Here is a 17,408-nt window from a genome sequence, read left to right as displayed (position 1 = left end):
ACCTTCCTTTTTTTTTTTTTTTTTAATCTTAGTCATTCTGACTGGGGTTAGGTGGTATCTCATTGTTTTGATCTGCGTTTCCCTTAAATGAGGGATGTTGAGCATGTTTTCATATGCCTTTTAGCTATTTGTATGCCATCCTTAGTGTTTTTCTTTTTTTTTTTCAACTCATTCTCCCATCTTTTAATAGGATTGATCATCTTTTTTTGGGAACAGCTGCTCAAATTCCTTGATAGTATTCATATTATTTTTATTTATTTATTTTTTTGGAGAGTTTTTTTTTCACTATAGGGCGTGTGTGCTCACCAGACAGACAGACAGAGACATAGAGACAGAAAGCGAGAAATCACCCCCCAGGGGGGATGTCACGCCGCAATCCCTTCTCCATTCTCCTCTCGGGATCTTGGGTATGCATGCACACGTGCCCGACGTGAGTTCTAAACCACCAGGTCCTGGACGCAAACCACGGTCGACTACATGGGAGTCCAGTGACATAGCCATTATGCTAACTGCCGGTTCCCGATAGTATTCTTATTTTATGAAATATTTCAAACATAAAAAAGTCAACTTTATCAAATCATAACATTTTTTTCATGTTAATTCTTTTTTTAAAAGAAAATCCTATGATAGATAATTGAAGACCAGTGTTCTGCCCAAAACCAACCATCCCCTTTGCATACCTACCCTGTTTCCTTCTCTATTGCTGTCAAATTCAGTGTTAATCACATAAATATGTGTTTCCATCCTTATGGTAAATATTTACCCATGATGTGACTTTTTTGTATTAACTTTTTATGTGAGAGTGTCTTCATAAAGTCTATGAAAACTGTATCATAAGAAATTATGTATGGACTTCAAAATATTTTTGTACCAGAATAATTTGTACTTTAATTCCATTTTTCTATGAACTTTCTGAAGTCCCTTTGTAATATGTTGTCATGTTATATGTATTGTACTTCAGCTTACTTATTGAGTGGGGTAGATATAGGCATGACTGATTCAATTCCAACTGAGAATCATGTTGTATGAATGAAGCACGTTCTTACTCATTCTTCTATTGACAGATGGTTTGGTTATTTTTCCAGTGTTTTGCTATTGTAAACTATGCTGTTGTGGACTTGTCCCCTCATGCACATGTACAAGTCTCCTTCTCACATTCTTCCTCCTAATTCCTCCCTCTGTCCTTACCATGAGGAGGTCACCAGCCTAGTGAAGAGGGCTAGGACAGGTATGCATACAAGCTCCAAGATGATCCCTCACATGAGACTACAGAGGGCAGGGTCAGGAGAATGGATAGTGGGGAGATGACCTTTGCATTGTACTTGCATTGTCCAGGTTCACTCCTTTCAATTATAATTTTGCACTCTAGGTATATTCCATTTTTCTCCAGTTCCTGTCTCTGTCTTTTTGCTATAGGCATGTGTGCTCTCTAGATAAAGAGAGCCGTGTGTGTGGGGTAGAGAGACAAAGCACTCCTTAGGGGACGTCCACACTGCAATGCCATCTCCTCTATTTTTCTTTCAGGAATTTGGGCACGCATGCACAAGGGCCTGGTGTGTCTTTCAAGTCACTAGGTCAGGGGGCTGGAACTGCACCGTAGGCCATGTGGGATCTAGCCACCTTAACCTCTATACCACCTGACTGTCCCTCCATTTACTGTCATATCTACATCCTCAAAAGCTCTTTTTGGTCCATGAATGTTTTATTAATAGTTAGAGTGGGTTTCTACCTCTAAGAGAGAATAGGCCGAAAGTAAGCCAAATATCCATCCTATCTGCACATTCTCATCCTTCTCTGAACTTGTTCACTTATGCCCTCATCTTTTTTTTTTTTTTTTTTTTTTTTTTTTTTAAGGGGGACGCGCGCTCCCACAAACGAGCGCACAGTGAGAAATCAGAAAGGGATGGTCACACCACAGTCCCTTCTCCTCCATTCTCCTCTCGGGATCTTGGGCACGCACGCACATGTGCCCGGTGTGAGTTTTAAGCTACCGGGTCTGGGATGCGAACTGAAGTCGACTACATGGGAGTCCAGCGACATAGCCATTATGCTAACTGCTGGTCCCTGCCCTCATCTTTTTTCCCAGGACAGAGTCCTTTCTCTCTGTTGACAATTTTGAAGACAAATCTACCTTTATCTTCTTGCAACAGCCATGGGTTTGAACCTGGTGACCCACTGCTCTGCCCTGCTGTATATCTCAGAAATGTCTTGGTTCAGGTCCATCCTTTTCTCAACTGAAAAACTGCACCAGCTGTCCATGTGCTGGCTGTGTTTGGTCTTCCCCAATTCAGTCCACTCTTAACTTCTCACAGAAGGAGTCACTCTCTTGCTGGGTCTAAATTGCCTTTTGGGTTACTCTCTGGCTGGTTCCACGTTGCCTTCTGAATTTCGCAATATAACATTGAAGCCCTTTTTGGTCTGACCTCTGCTGCCCACCTCTCTGTCCTTGGCTACATCCTGAGTTCCACAAGCAGTTGTATTTCAAGGGTAATACATGCCCATTTTCTTGTGCAACTTTTCCACTGGACCTGTAGCTTCTATCCCAGGATGTTTTCCTACCCACATCCCCTTTTGTGCCTCTTAGTTTTCCTCCGGGTAGCACCTCCTGTCCGGAATCCTCTCTTTAAATGAAACTTCACCCTAGTCAGAGTCTCTCCAAATACCTTTAAAGTATCCTGTGTCTACTTCTAGTACAGAACTTAAGCTACTACAGAGCATTTGCCTGAGTCAAGTATTTTAAGAACTTCCTAGATTTCCTTGTGGGATCTTTGGTGCCTAGTATATTATCTGGTACCACTTAAACAGGAAATAAATGATGTGGGTGAATGGAGTAGTCTTCTGTCAGATGTCTGTGTCTTCCATCTGTCTTGTTTCTAATTCAGTAAATGCTGGGCAAACTAATTGATTGTCCCAATGCTCCCCTCTGGTGTGTCTCCCTGTGTCTTCCTTTACTTAGCCAAACAGCAAAACTCTTGACCCTCCATGACATCCCCTCCTTGGACTGAGATCCTTGACTGCAGTTGTAGTAGAGTCTTGTGCCACTCCTTGCCCAACATCATTTAGTCTCTTAGCCTGCCTCTTGCCTCCACTGTTCAGCTTTGACTTTTTTTTAAAATATGTGATTGAATATCTAAGTGGCGGCAGAACCCACAGGGGGGAGCTATTCCAAGTGATTATAAAACTTTGCAGTTTGTGTCCCTATCATAGGATATACTTTAAGAACAAAAAGAACCATGAACTACCTCTTTACAATAATTACATTGGAATGATTATATTGGAATCTCCTGAGACGTTGTGTGTGTGTGTGTATGGTTGTATGTCTGTCATTCTTAGAGTTTTTAAAAATTAGGATTCATAAGTTAAATCTGTATTACTGAATTAGGAATATCAAAATGAACTCATGGTGTGTATTATTTTAAATAAGAAAATAAGCATATCTCTATCTCTGTTTATTAAAAAGAACTAGAAATAGCAAACAATTTATTAGCAAAAAAGCACCACTAGCAATGAGATTGAACAAGTGGCTGATTCCAAGTCCAAAATAGGAAATATAATAAATAGTTACACAGAGAATAAGGAAGCTATCAAACACTACTGGAAATATGGCAAAAGAACTCAGAGCAAATTGAAGGGTCTCCCAGTAGTTAGCCAATAATGGGACAATAAGCATCAATAAGGAAGATAATTGCAATGGATTAAAATACATTAAATAAGTTTGAATTGATAAGTTTGTAATGACATTAGAAAGTGACAGTGGATTAGCAAAATGAATAGGTAAAAGATGCTAGTGAACTAGATCATTATGTGAAAATGCTAGTGAACTCATTATTTTGAAAATGGGTAGGTTTAGAATCTTACCTTTATCCTGTCTTTTCATATATAAACTTTGGGTTAATCAACAGTAGTTGAATGAAGTTTAGCATGTAGGAATTATCTCACTAATAAGTGAGAAGGAATAGGATTTAAAGTACCACCATTTTGCAGCTGCTAATGAATGAATAGATCTGCATATTCATCACCAAGAGCTGCTGACCTGACAGATATGACCTACAACCAACTAGTACCTGCCTCCTGTTGGAAATGCTGATAATGTGGTCAAGTCAACTAGTCAACCCTGTATCTGGTCATGCCTCTATACAGTGACTAGTTTATAAATGACCCAGGACAATAGTACATGCCTCCTGATGGAAATCTTGATAATGTGATCACGCTAGCAAGAATCAACCCTATATCTGGTCTGGTCTTTTTACAATGACTAGTTTATAAATGACCTAGGACTGAGGCACTGTTAAACCACACCACAGGGGCATAATCAAAAGTCCAGTGCATGGGCTACTCTACAGGGCAAGTGATCTGGTTTCTTTAACACATAAATTTTAAGGCAAATAAAAGGAGAAACCCTATGAATTAAAAGATGTTTAAGAATCATATCTACTAATTGCCATATATGATTTTTATTTGAAACCTAAAACAAATTGAAAAAAAAAAACCCCAGGATTTATGGGACAAAAATAAATTGTCTCTTAAGTTGAACATTCAGTCACTAACTGGACATTTAATAATTTTAAAATAATTTTTTTTATTTATTGAGAGATTTTTGCTATCAGGAGCATGTGCTCACCAGAGATAGAGAGAGAGAGAGAGACAGACAGAAAGAGAGAAATCACCTTCGGGGGGGTGGGGTGGTGGCCACACTGCAATCCCTTCTCTGCCATTGTCCTCTTGGGATTTTGTGCATGTACACACATGCACCTGGCATGAGTTTAAGCCACTGGGTCTGGATCTCGAACCACAGTCAACTATGAGGGAGTCCAGCAACATATCCATTATGCCGTCCACTAATTCCTTGAAAATAGTTTTTATGGAGGTCAGCTGGTGGTATAGTGATTGAGGTACTAGATTCTCACATGGTTGAGTATAGTTTGAATCCCAGTCCTGTAGGCTTCAAAATCATGCTGGGCACATGTGTGTGCATGCTCAAAATCCCAAGGGGAAACTAGAAGAGAAGGGATTGTGGCATGGCTATCCCATCTGTGGGGGGTGTTCTCACTTTCCCTCTCTTTCTCTCTCTCTGGTGAGCACATATACCCTGTGGCAAAAATCTATTTTAAAAATATGGTAGTTTTTATTGTGAGTACATTTTTAAAATATTATCCAATTTTTTTTTATTTTAAAATTTGCTGCAGGGCATGTGCCAGAGAGAGACAGAGATGGTGGTGGGGGGAGTGAGAAAGCAAACCACTGGGTCTGGGACTCGAACCACATTTGGCCATGTGGAATCCAGTGCTTTAACCACCATGCCATCTGCTGGTCCCATGAGTGTATATTTTTAAAAAGAGTATATTTTGGAGGTACTTGTTGGGATATCTAGGGATTAAATGATATGACATCTGAGGTTTGGTTCAAATTAATACAGCAGAGGAGAGGGTAGGATGATAGATGAAACAGGGTTGGTATGAGTGGGTGGGCCAGTGGGGTTCTCTTGACTATTCTGTCATCTTTTTTGCACGTTTAAAGTCTTCTAAATTAGAAAAGTTAAAAAAAAAAAAAAACCCACACACTTAGAATCTTCTTGCATATCCCTTTAATCAGGCTCACTTTGCAGTGTGGGTTCTCTGAATTCTCAGGGCTGTCACTTTTACTATTATTTATTAAACAAATATTTCTGAGTAACCTCTTTGGCACTATGTAGGCAGGAAAGAAGGTGCTACTACTAGGAGTTTAGTCTGTTTGAAGACCACACACGTGTACACAAAGAGCACTCAGCCACAGGGCAGCGATGCATTGGGGATTAACTGGATTACACAGGCGGTGAGCTGTCTGGAGCTTAGATCACCACCTTCCATACCCAGGGGTCTGCATCTCCATCACCACTTACGTTTTTGGGCATGGAGGTTCTTTTTGAAACTACATTTTAAGGGCCTGAAAAACCAGAGTCGTGGGTCATCTGGATTATAGTTGAATATTTCTTGACCAATAGGGATTAAGAAAAATGATCCCAGGTTAATGCATAGCTATTATAAAGTATTGTGAATGCGGCAATAATCACGTATTAGTGCTAATGTTCTGATTTCATTCTAATCTGAAACCAATGTTTTAAAAATCCTTTATTAATGCCTGCATATTGTAAGATATCTGTTTAAAACCTCCTACAGTGCCAGTTTGGAAGATTTTCTCCACATTTATTAGCCATCAATTTCTCTTTCCTAGGTTCCTTATATACATATGTGCATAAATTTTAGTTAAGGTTCCGAATTATTTTTATAAACACTGTCTCGCCTGTCCAGTGTTTTTTCCAAGTGCCTTTGCCAGACAGTCAATTCCCTGGTATATTAATATTAGTGATTAGCTTGAGTGGTTTCTTGAGAGCTTGTTCTCACTTTTTCACCATGAAGTCATGTGTAAATCTAGTTTTAGTTAAAGTAATAAACATTTGTTACATGATTGGAAAAACTTTCTGACTAGACATGAGCTCATCTAAATGTTCACTTTTCACATATGCTGGTGGAACAGGATATGGATGGAGAGAGAATTATTTTTTATTTCCTTTATACATATGAGTGTAAAGTAATTTTCCAAAAACTCATGATATCGTCCCATATTCTCTCTTCCAAGGCCATGATTATCTTAGTCTGAGTTAACACAGCTGTCTTTCATTACATTCAGGGCATAAGCATCGCTCACTCAACCTCTCTAGAGTCGGCTCTAACCCTGACAAGCACTTTCCTGGTTCAGAGAAAGACTCTGCTGCACCTACCCACTTTAGCTCAAGTCCCCCTTCCATATAATTGGAAATGCTATTAAAAAATAATAAAATAAGGGGCTGGTTTTATACAGGGACAGGAGAATTATGCCAGTTCATCTAAATTATTTTTTCTCTTTTGGAGATAAACCATGGTTGCTGACTGTTCCTCTAAGAATAACCTTTCATTATTCCATTAAGCATTGTACTGTTTACATCACTGAGGTTTTTATTTCTGCTCTGTTGTGATAATTTAAGACGAATGTTTGAGCCCTACCCTAAATGCATTTGAGACAAGGCACTGTCCAATTGAATCTCCCAGTCTCAATTGAGGAAAATGGCAGGAAGAAAATCTTTCTGGTAGAACTCTGGAGAACTTTGTAGTACAGAAAAATGACTGGGCTTCGGGTCTGGTGACATACAATTGAGTGATCTTGGCCAATTTTTCCCCCCAGCTACTCTTGAGTCTTTGTGTCTTTATCTACAAAAAGAAGGTAGTATTAGATCAGGGATTCTTGAATAGGTGGCACTTTGGTTTGTGTGGGGAATTTAATAGAACCCAGAAATTCTGATTAAATCCATCTGGGTAGAATCCTCCATCCTACTCCTTTAAAAACTCCTCAGATTCTAACATGCAGTAGTCAAGGTAAGGACCATCTGAGCACCAGAGAATCACCTCCAGGTGATTGTGTAGACTTTCTAATTCAGGAGGTTAGGGTAGAGTTAGATCATGTACGTTTCTAACAAATTTTCAGGTGATGTTCTCCCTGCAGGTCTTAGGTTGATAATAAGTGAGCCAGGGGACCTCTCTCTGAGAACCGCTGTATTAGGTGACCCCTGAGGTACTGTCCATGCCCTGCCTTCTGTGGAGGTGTCTGCAAGCTGACCTAGACTAAGGCAGCTGCTTTGAAGAATGGCGTGAGTGCTCCAGGTCCTGCATCCTGCTTCCTTGGCTTGCCTGCCAGCAGTACAATGCTGGAGGTTAGAGAAGCTGCTTCCTTAGGTTCTCAGGGAGTGTTTGCAAGCCTCTGTTGTAACTGCTGTCCTTAAAACTGTTGCTGGAATGCAGCATGGCTTTGAGTCCTTTGAGACCACTTGGTGGTCCACTTGGTAAGCAAATGTTTCCTGCAGTTAAGAACCAGGAAGCTTCATAGGGTCCGTCCCTGGGTACCTGTGGGGGAGGAGGGGTGAGGAAGCCTGGTAATTATCAGAAAATAAAAAACAGAGCACTAGAAATATTTCTTATAGTCAGGATATTCCTTTGCCTTATCTTTACTAGTTTGCCCAGAAGGCAATAACTGATCTTTGGCAAATGACAATGTGAAGATGGGTTATAAAATTCTGGCTTCAAAGGCTTGTGCATAGTTTTAACAGCACAGCCGGAATGGAATATTGACAAGGGCAGTATTTGAAGTGTTTTTCTTTTTTCTTTCCTACCAGGATGACAAGGACTTGGTACATGAATTTGTAGTGGCTGAAGGTCTGACGTGTTTGATCAAAGTGGGAGCTGAGGCTGATCAGAATTATCAGAACTACATCTTAAGGGGTAAGTCATGGCTGATGCACAGTGGTAGCCCCAGCTGCTGGGAGGTCTAGTCCACCTTAAGGAACTTAACTACTGAGAACTTCAGTAAAGATTTGTTTTTGGGGGGCCAGCTGATGGCATAGTGGTTACATTGCTGGACTCCTACATGGCCAACCATGGTTCAAGTCCTGGACTCAACAGCTTAAAACCTCATGCCAGGTGTGAGTGTGTGTGTATGACCAAAATCCCAGAAGAGACGAGGAGAAGGGATTGTGCTGTGGCCATCCCCCCTGGAGGGTGATTTTTTTCTTTCTCTCTCTTTGGCGAGTATACATGCCCTATAGCAAAAATCTATCTTAATGTCAAAATATGACATCTTCACTAGGGGTTATTGATTCCAAATAATTAGTTGGTGGTTGTGCTAGTTTTATTATCTTTCACCTGGAGTTTTCCAGGTTATTAAGAAAAAAAAAAAGGGGGGGGACCAGCAGTGAGCATAATGGCTATGTCGCTGGACTCCCATGTAGCTGACCGCAGTTCGCGTCCCAGACCCAGTGGCTTAAACTCATACCGGGCACGTGTGCATGTGTGCCCAAGATCCCAAGAAGAAAATGGAGGAGAAGAGATTGAAGTGTGGCTATCCCCCCTGGAGGGTGATTTCTTGCTTTCTGTCTGTCTCTCTCTGTCTTTCTGGCAAGTACATGTGCCTTATAGCAAAAACCTCTCCAAAAAAGGAAAAAAAAGTATACTACTCACAGGTTCCCCATGACCTCTTATTTGGTGAAGTGAGGAACATACTAAGTAGGCTTGTGCAGAGCCTGGGTTTCAAGAGGTTGGTTTATTTCTTGAGAAAAAATATTTTGCCGAACTTGAGTTATTACCTGGGGTGCTTGTCCTCTTGTTTCTGCTTCAATACGGCTTAGGTGGGCCTGGGAACTTGCGTTTTAGGGGGATTCTGAAACCTGCCTCATAATTTCACTCATAAAGCAGTGGATGTGCAGAGTTTGAGCCCCTGATTCCTATGCCAGTTCATAAAGCTAGCTGTAGATTATTTTCTGTGTGTGTGTGTACTTTCATGTTATTTTATTTAGTCTTGTAAAGAATAAACCCTGAATTGGCAGAGCAGGGATTATTAGGTTGGTTCATATAAAATTGTCACTATAACAGTTGTGACTTTAAAAAGGAAAATTTTCCTATAATTTAATATTTTCCTCTATTTTGCAGTTGAAAAAAATTGAGAGTCAAAGAGGTCGAGCCTTTGTCCCAGTAAAGAGACTTCCACTAGCGCGTCAGGCCGCAGCTATGCCCAGGCACCCGGGGCTTGTCGGGACTGGCCAAGGTTTTGCTGTCCCCTCCGTGTACATTGATGACTGTGACCCTACAAACTGCATGTTTGGTGTTCACATAGGAGAAGAAAAACCCAAATCCTCTTTTGTTTTCCCTTGGATGAAGGGAAAATACACGAAACGAGTGATTTAATATCAAATGTCAATGGTTAGAGTTGAATGAGATGGGCAAACTGAAACAGTCATTTCAGCTGTTTTGTTTTGCCCTAAAATGATTCCTCATGTTCCATGTTGCTATCCAGCACATCCAAACTCTTGAGTCTTCCTCCATTCCCCCACCCCGGAGAGATACTGCAACAAAAGGCAAAAGCAAAGGAGAAAACTTTGGGCTCATTTAAAAAAAAAAAAAAAAAAAAGATGTATTTTCAAGTCAGTGTTCTCATTCATTTTGATAAATGCCAGATGTGTATGTGAGGTGGGGAGGGTTCTGTTCTTTCATTTTACAGCTCTAAGGGGTGTGCATGGCAGTGTCTACAATGCCTGGGACTTGGCTCCATTTGTCCACCTTCAGACTTTCTCTGGGCTTGTAGGAAATCCTTGATTCCGAGTTATCAGAAAGGATGCCTTATTGCTGAGTTGTGTGATTTTTGTCCTTAGTATAGCTTAAACATTTCCACGGAAGCTGTTGTGGTATGATAGACAAATTAACCATACACCTTGTCCTGCCGTGTTGCATACCAGTGCAGCCGTCTTTCTGTGTCTAAAGGCTCAGGTGCCGGCCTGGATTATCATCCTCAGGTTTCCATTCACATCAGTTGTCTCAGTCTATTATTGTGTAACTTACAGAAGTAACTGAACCTGGGTGAATTTATTTTAAAAAGGAGAGCTTTATTTGTAAAACTTACAGTTTGGGTGGCTGGAAAGCCCAAAGGCATCCAGAATGGTGGAAGGCAGAACTCTGAGCAGAGCAGAGCAGGGTCTGCATCCATGAGTTTCTCTCTTCTTTTGATTCCCTCAGCTTATAAACCCACCAGAACTCAGTCATAGGGCCCCTGTCCTGTGATCTTAACACAGCCAAGGATCTCATTTCTGGTACCAAAATCTGGAAGGAATGGTACTGGATTTGTATTAGCCAGAGTTCTTTAGGGGCGACAGAACCAATAGGTTATGTGTGGATATGTAAGAGGGCATTTGTTGGGTGAATCAGCTCGTGTAATTATGACAGCTAAGAAGTTTCATGATAAGACAGCTGCAAGTTGAGATCCTGGGATTTTTGTAGGATGGTTAAGTACAAGTCCCAAGGCTCAAAGGTAGGGAAGTTGATGGCGTAGTCACAGTGTGAGGCCAAAAGCTTGAGCACTCGGGCTGCAGGTGTAAATCCTAGAGTCCAAATACAACAACGACTTTTTTTTTTTTTTTTTTTTTTTGCCATAGAGCATGTGTGCTTTGGTGGGGGGAGGGAGGGAAAGGGAGATATTATCCCCCACACACACCTTCAGGGGGAAATAATTAGTCCACCGCAATCCCCTCCATTCTCCTCTTGGGCTTGTGCACAAGCACGCACATGCACCTGGCATGATTTTTCAAGGTGTAGGGTCTGGGACTTGAACCTTGGTAGATCATGTGAGAATCCAGTGCCTTAGCCACCATGCCACCTGCTGGCTCCAGATGTCCATCTTATTCTCTCTCAAAAGAGACCAGTTGTCTTCTGTATTTATCTCTTCAAGTCTCTTGTTGATTGGATCATGCCTGCGCACCCTCAGGACAGATCTTCCCTACCTTGCCTACAGGCTCACATGTTAATCTCTTCTGGAAACACCCCTGTGACCACCCCCATGTAATGTTTTATGAGGTTTCTAGGTATTTGTTAGTCCAGGCAATTGGACACCCAAAACTATCACTCTGGCCTAACACTAGAATCAGGCAAGTTGCAGAAATCGGGGTGGGAGTACTTCCTCAAGTTTATTTCTAGGTCACTCATAATGTGAATATTCATAAACTGAAGCACATAACAGGAAATATACCTAAAATGGTCTAATTCTGAACATTGGGTCCAAACTGACAATGTATTCCTTTGTTAATGTTTAAAGTATATCTGTCATTTTAACTTCACCAAAAATGAAGTCATCTCTGATACACAAGGTACTCCTCTATAGAACTGAAAATGAGCCGCACATTTATCTATCTCCTTCTGACCCTTGTCTACACGTGTATATGTGCATTTCTGTTGCGTGATCGTCAATGTAAGTGTCTCCATTCACCTACACCCAAACCGTGTGGGGATGGCTTTGCCAGCTGCAGTCAGATCCTTTTATCAGAAAGGCAAAAATGTCAGAATTGCATCTACCCTGACCTCACATGGGACTGGGTCACTGACCACCTATAGCTCCAAGGAAGCTGGCAAAGAGAGTGTTTGACTTCCTGGATGGAGGCAGAAGCAAGAGAGGGACACATGGCCTTGGGCCTGTTGTCAGTCCTAGCTACATGGAAGGAGTTAGGGAGAGAACTGGACAGAGCTGAGAAATCCCTTTCCAGCGAGCAGCCTGGTGGAGGTAATGAGGGTATCCCCTTCTACCTATGGCCTGAATGCTGCTGAAAGAATCCTTGCACAGGTGATAGGCTGAGGTCACTGGTCTCCCAAGGTTCTGAATGATGATCGGTGAGAATTGTATTTTCTACCAAAAAAAAAAAAAAATGATGAGATGTTGTTGATGTAGGAAACTTTATCTAGGCTCTCTTAGTGAACGTTTGTCATGAAGCTTGCAATGGCTTATTAATGTGTAGTGATATGATCAGCCCAGAAAGGTTCAAAAGGCAGTGCCCACCCTGGGCCAGGAGAGAGCCCTGTCAACGACCTCTGCTTCTCTGTCCATGCAGAAAATGCCAGGGTTAAGACCCTTGCTGCATACAGCTCTCCCTGAGATGTGAGGAGGCCCCACGTTTCTATCGTTGCCAACAGGCCTTACCTTCTATTTTGCTTTCAGTGGTCTCCATTTACTGGAGAGCAGAAGGCTCCCCATGTGCTACCCAGAAAACAAGTGCTCACTCCCATTCAGAATGACAAGTCCTGCATGCCACAGAATGGAGGCGCCTTGGTGTGTCTGCCCCATATCTCACAAGTCTTGGCACAACCAGGGCTCTGTGCCCAGCCATCACGTTTTGATGTATCTAACTGAAGTCTATGCCAGGAAAATACCTTCTAAGGGATGTAAATGACAGATTTCTTTTGTTTTTATACAGGGAAGCTATCAGCTTTCCTAGCTCATACACTGAGTCACCCCTTCGTGGCTTTGAGGAACTTCTCGTGGAGGCTTTCTTAGGTTGTGATCATTGCTGGCAGCCACTAGACATTCGCAATCAAGAACAACCTTGGAATCGCTTTTGTATTTGTCCAACCATGTTTTAACCATATTACCTTGAGTCACAAATGATGAGACTACATGAAGATTGAGATAGAAACTGGAGAAAATATTTACAGTATTAGTTTCCTAGGAAGAACACAGCCCTCCATACAGGGCCACTCAGAGGAAGCTCAGAGGTCACCAGGCAGAGAGGGAAACTGTGGGCACACGTGGTTCACTGTGGATTCCAGGGGAAGGAAGGGACAAGGAAGGGCAAGCAGGCTGAAGAATGACTACTTTGAGTAATTTTGGTGCACTGTGGGACACAGGGATGTCCCTGGAGTGACTAAGGCCAGTGTACATAGTGGCCCAAGGTGTGAGAGCTGGCATGGGAAGTGATTTTGGGGAATGGACTTTATGGACCACTGAAGAAAGAGAACTGACTGGCATCCAGCCAGGACATCAAAACTATGTCAAGACATTATTTTAAAACTGCAATACATGGCTTAGCCGTGGTAGTTCATGCAGCATAGTGTTGCTTGGCAGGCTGAAGCCACATGGGAGGCTTGGGTGTAGTTGTCAGACCATCTTTTAAAAAGCAGCTCTATGGCTTGGTGCACAAGGCAGCTGGATCCCACATGGCCTACCACACTATTCGAGTCCTGGACCTAATATCTTGAGAACCATGCAGGATGTATTTGTGCATGTGTGCCTCAACTCCGCAAAGGCAGGAGAGATGGAGAAGGGATTATGGTGTGACCATTCTCCATGGAGAATGCTTCTCCTCTCTGTCTCTGGTGAGTACATGTGCCCTCTAGCATTAAAAAAAAGAGAGAGAGAGAGAAAAAATTAGGTTTTCAGGAAAGTCAGGATGCATTTTTACATAGAAAAACAGAAAAATATTTCATGACTTCCCCAACAATCTAATATACCTTAAGAAAAAAAAAAACAAAAACTGGGCTTGGTGGCACATACATGTGGTCCCATCTACTCTGCCGGCAAGAGAATGATGACACAATGAGAATGACTTTAAAGGAAAAAAATACACGAAGAAAACATCCCTTCCCCCACTCCCCCTGACGCTGCAAGCAGTAAGAAGGTAGGTTGGTAGTTCAAGTGCTGTAGAAGCCATTCGTGAAGTTACTTCAGGAGCTGCACTCTGTGTGAACACATGCATGTACCACAGACCTGGAGGAAACCTGAACACGTGGAGGACTCGGCTCTTTCCCACATCTGCTTTTGGAACTCTACTAATTTATCTTTATTTTTGTACTCAGCCCTTTCAGCTCTGTTTTATTAGGTCCAGGAATCCATTGCTTTTACTCGAGGATGTATCTGCTGAGAGGTAAAGATAGGTTTACGTTACAGTGAAGCCAAGTACTCTCCAAAAAATGTGAGCAGGCTGCTGGGAAGAAGTCTTAGCTGCACAACATGTAGGAATAATATTTATCTGGCTTATTATTCTTGGATGGGTATAGCTAATGATCTAAAGTTTTTCGGATAGCCAGTATTTAATATAAACCTACTGTGGAATTTTGTACCTCACCATTATTCTTATGGAAGGGGGACCTGCACTGGTATATTGCTGGAAACTGGGACTTTCTGCACACATCCTGAGCCTTCACTATGGGCCATGTGCCATGTCAGATCCTACTGTTGCAGCAAGGAAACCAACATATGGCCCTTCCCTGAAGCAGATCCCTGTGAGGTACTCTGTGTCAACATTTTTTTTTTCTTTTAAATTTCCAGAGGGCACGTATGCTCAGAAGAAAGGGACAGAGAGACAGGAGCAGAAAACACCTCTCAGTGGGGAGGGGTGGTCATGCCACAATTTTTTTCTTCTCCATTTCTGCATCCTGTCAGGATTTGGGCATGCATGCACACATGCCTGTCATGGTTTTCAAGCTGCCATGGCCGGAATTTAACCATGATTGGCCATGTGGGATCTGGCTCCCTACACCACAAGGCCACAGAGCTGGCCCTCTGCATGGCACATTTTAGTTATATTGCTTGTGTCCTCTAAGTTCAGAAACTGCACATAGACGATATACATGAGGGAGAAAAGATAAAGAGAAACGGTAAGACTAGATGCCCTTTCTAGAAGTATCTCAAGAAAACTCTTCCACTGATGGACTGGTCTTACATGGAGAAACTTGATTTGATCATTTCACAAAAGCAAAATATCAATTAATCATAAAGAACCTCAGTCATTATTAAAGTTATGTTAAAAGCTGGGTAAGACCTGAACATTTACCTAGATTAACCCTTCCTATGAAAAGAAAACTGCAGGTATTTTGTTTGCCCCTATAATATGTTTTAAGAAGTATTTTAATAATTGTCAACATTTAAACATTGGGAGATTTGACATTTAACAAAACTAAGATTTCAGGTTTTGGAAAAACCAGAGCCAGAGTTAACTACGTGGGACTATAGGAAAAAATATCCAAATGTCATTCTTATTATGGGACCCCTTAATGAGGACCAAGATGGGTGTGGTCAGATAATGTTTGTTGGCATCTTCATCACCAGAAACAGAAATACTGTAGACAGCATAGAAGATTTTAGGGTAGCAGAGGGAGAGGCAGTGGTGTGAATTGACCAAATGGTAATTAAACCAGCAGCTTCCATCCCAGAAAAACTGAAAAGTTTGTCTTTTGGTGTTTCAGAGAAAAGGAGAAGAGTAAGGGGTGGATTCAGACTAGAGAGGAGGACAGTCGGGCAGGCATCAAATAGGCCCTGAGGTGAAGAAATGGGGTCAGGGAGAGCTGCTTGCTCTCTGAACCAAGGGTAGGTCTTTGGCTACCTCATTTTCCACTGAGTGGCCCAGCTTGACTCTCCTCATGTCCCTGACACTGGTCCTGTGTCCCACCCAGCTGGCTCAGAGGAAGTCCTCTCCTGCCTCTGGCTGTAGGGCCTTTCCCTCTCCGACTAGGGATTAAACCCAACACTCCTAAGGTTTGGTGTGGAGGACACACGTGTCCACGTAGTGTCTCCAGCCCTAGGTGAGTTGAGGATGGAGTTCTTCCTTGCTGAATGGCTCTTCTCTTGCTGAGTTGGTACCACAGTGGCTATTCCCAGTAAGAATTATTCCCACCAGCACAGGTGGGCAGCCTATGGGGCCGAATGGAACCTGCAGGTATTTTGTTTCCCTTGCATGGTTGTATGTTTAAAATTTTTTTCGTAGTTTTTTTTTTAGTATTTTTTTGAGTTTTAAAATTTTTTAATACTTTAAAAAACATTACATTTATTTGAGAGAGAGAGAGAGAGAGAGAGACAGCACCTCTAACAAGGTGTCATGCCAGGTGCAGTTCTCAGCCCCTCTCTTAAAACGTAGATGCAGTGGAACTATGGTCCCAGCTACTTGGGAGGCAGAAGTCCTATTATATCTTAAGTGGATTAGTCCCCTAATCTCAGTCTACCTGGATCATGTGCATACATGACCCCTACCACAGAGGTCCCAGGATATGAACCCAGGACCCCACTTATGTGGGTCCAGGTATGTTACCACTGCTCTGCTGTCTGGATCTGTTTTATTTTTTGTTTGCTGTTTTTAATTAAACCATTATAAATGTCTAAAATCTGGGAGATTTGACATGAAAGTATGACTTTCTGACTTTTGTTGAAAAACTCAATGGTCAGGTCAACACAGAGCCTGGAGGGTGTGGGGTGGGGAGGGCTGGGAAAGCTGGGCCACTCGCAGCTGCAGGACATCTCATTTGTTGTGTATCATTCCCTGCATCACCCACTCCCCCAATCCCTTGTTGGTATGGAAACCTTTGTTTTCCATGTCTTAGCCTCCTCTGGCCCTGGCTGTGCCTACCCTCTATCTGGCCTCTCTCACACCCCATTTGGCACACCATTAGGGATGTGGCCCTTGGGTAGAACTGGCCTTACTGCTGAGGGCTTTGCTATGAGAGCAGAAAAGTCACAGCCTTTCCTGTTTTGGAGGAGAGAAGGAATTGAGCCACTCACCAGTTGCCATTGATGCTTGGTGGTCAAAATGCTTCCCCTGGAGTCCTCAAGTGGCCAGTCCGTGGCCCCTCTGCCACGCAACTGCTGCCTTGCATTGGGCCTGCACCCCTGAAAAACCTGGGTCAGCTCAGCCGACACTTGTGCTTAGGCCCTTCTGCTTCCAGCCCATTCAGCAAAGGGGCCAGACACTGGACCACACTGGGGCAGTCCATGGCTCTCCTTTGGCCAGTCCAGACCAGGGATCCTGTGGACCCACCAGCTTTCCCATGATCAGCTGGGGAGTATTTATCTCCCGAGAGAGAGAGCTGGGTCCTGGCCTCTGCTCCCTGTGGAACAGCTACAGTCTCTGGGGCATCTAGGTGGACAGCGTTTTTCTTGTCTCGGGGCTTCTCTTTTCCACTTACACTCTCACTGGTCTTTGGGTAGAATTGGGTGGGGTGATGGAGGCGTGGTCTGGGGGCTCTTTGTGCTGCTGTTTTGCTGGAAGTGCTGAATCACCTGAGTCCTTCTTGTCTATAGTCTGTGCTGTGAGGCTGGCAGCC

At 42.7% G+C, this 17,408-nt stretch overlaps 1 protein-coding gene across 1 annotated transcript in view; it reads left to right on the top strand.

The window, feature by feature from the left end:
* Positions 1-17,408, top strand: part of FHOD3 (formin homology 2 domain containing 3) — a 507,831-nt gene that overhangs the window by 165,719 nt on the left and 324,704 nt on the right. The window contains exon 5 of the mRNA XM_006150579.2: positions 8,183-8,288. Within this exon, the coding sequence (XP_006150641.1) occupies positions 8,183-8,288 (106 nt within the window). The remainder of the gene's footprint in view (positions 1-8,182; positions 8,289-17,408) is intronic.

Source organism: Tupaia chinensis, unplaced genomic scaffold (genome assembly GCF_000334495.1).
Source record: "Tupaia chinensis unplaced genomic scaffold, TupChi_1.0 Scaffold000290_1, whole genome shotgun sequence".
NCBI lineage: Eukaryota > Metazoa > Chordata > Mammalia > Scandentia > Tupaiidae > Tupaia > Tupaia belangeri.
The sequence above is the reverse complement of the archived record's forward strand: the minus strand, read 5'-3'. Positions and strand labels throughout refer to the sequence as shown.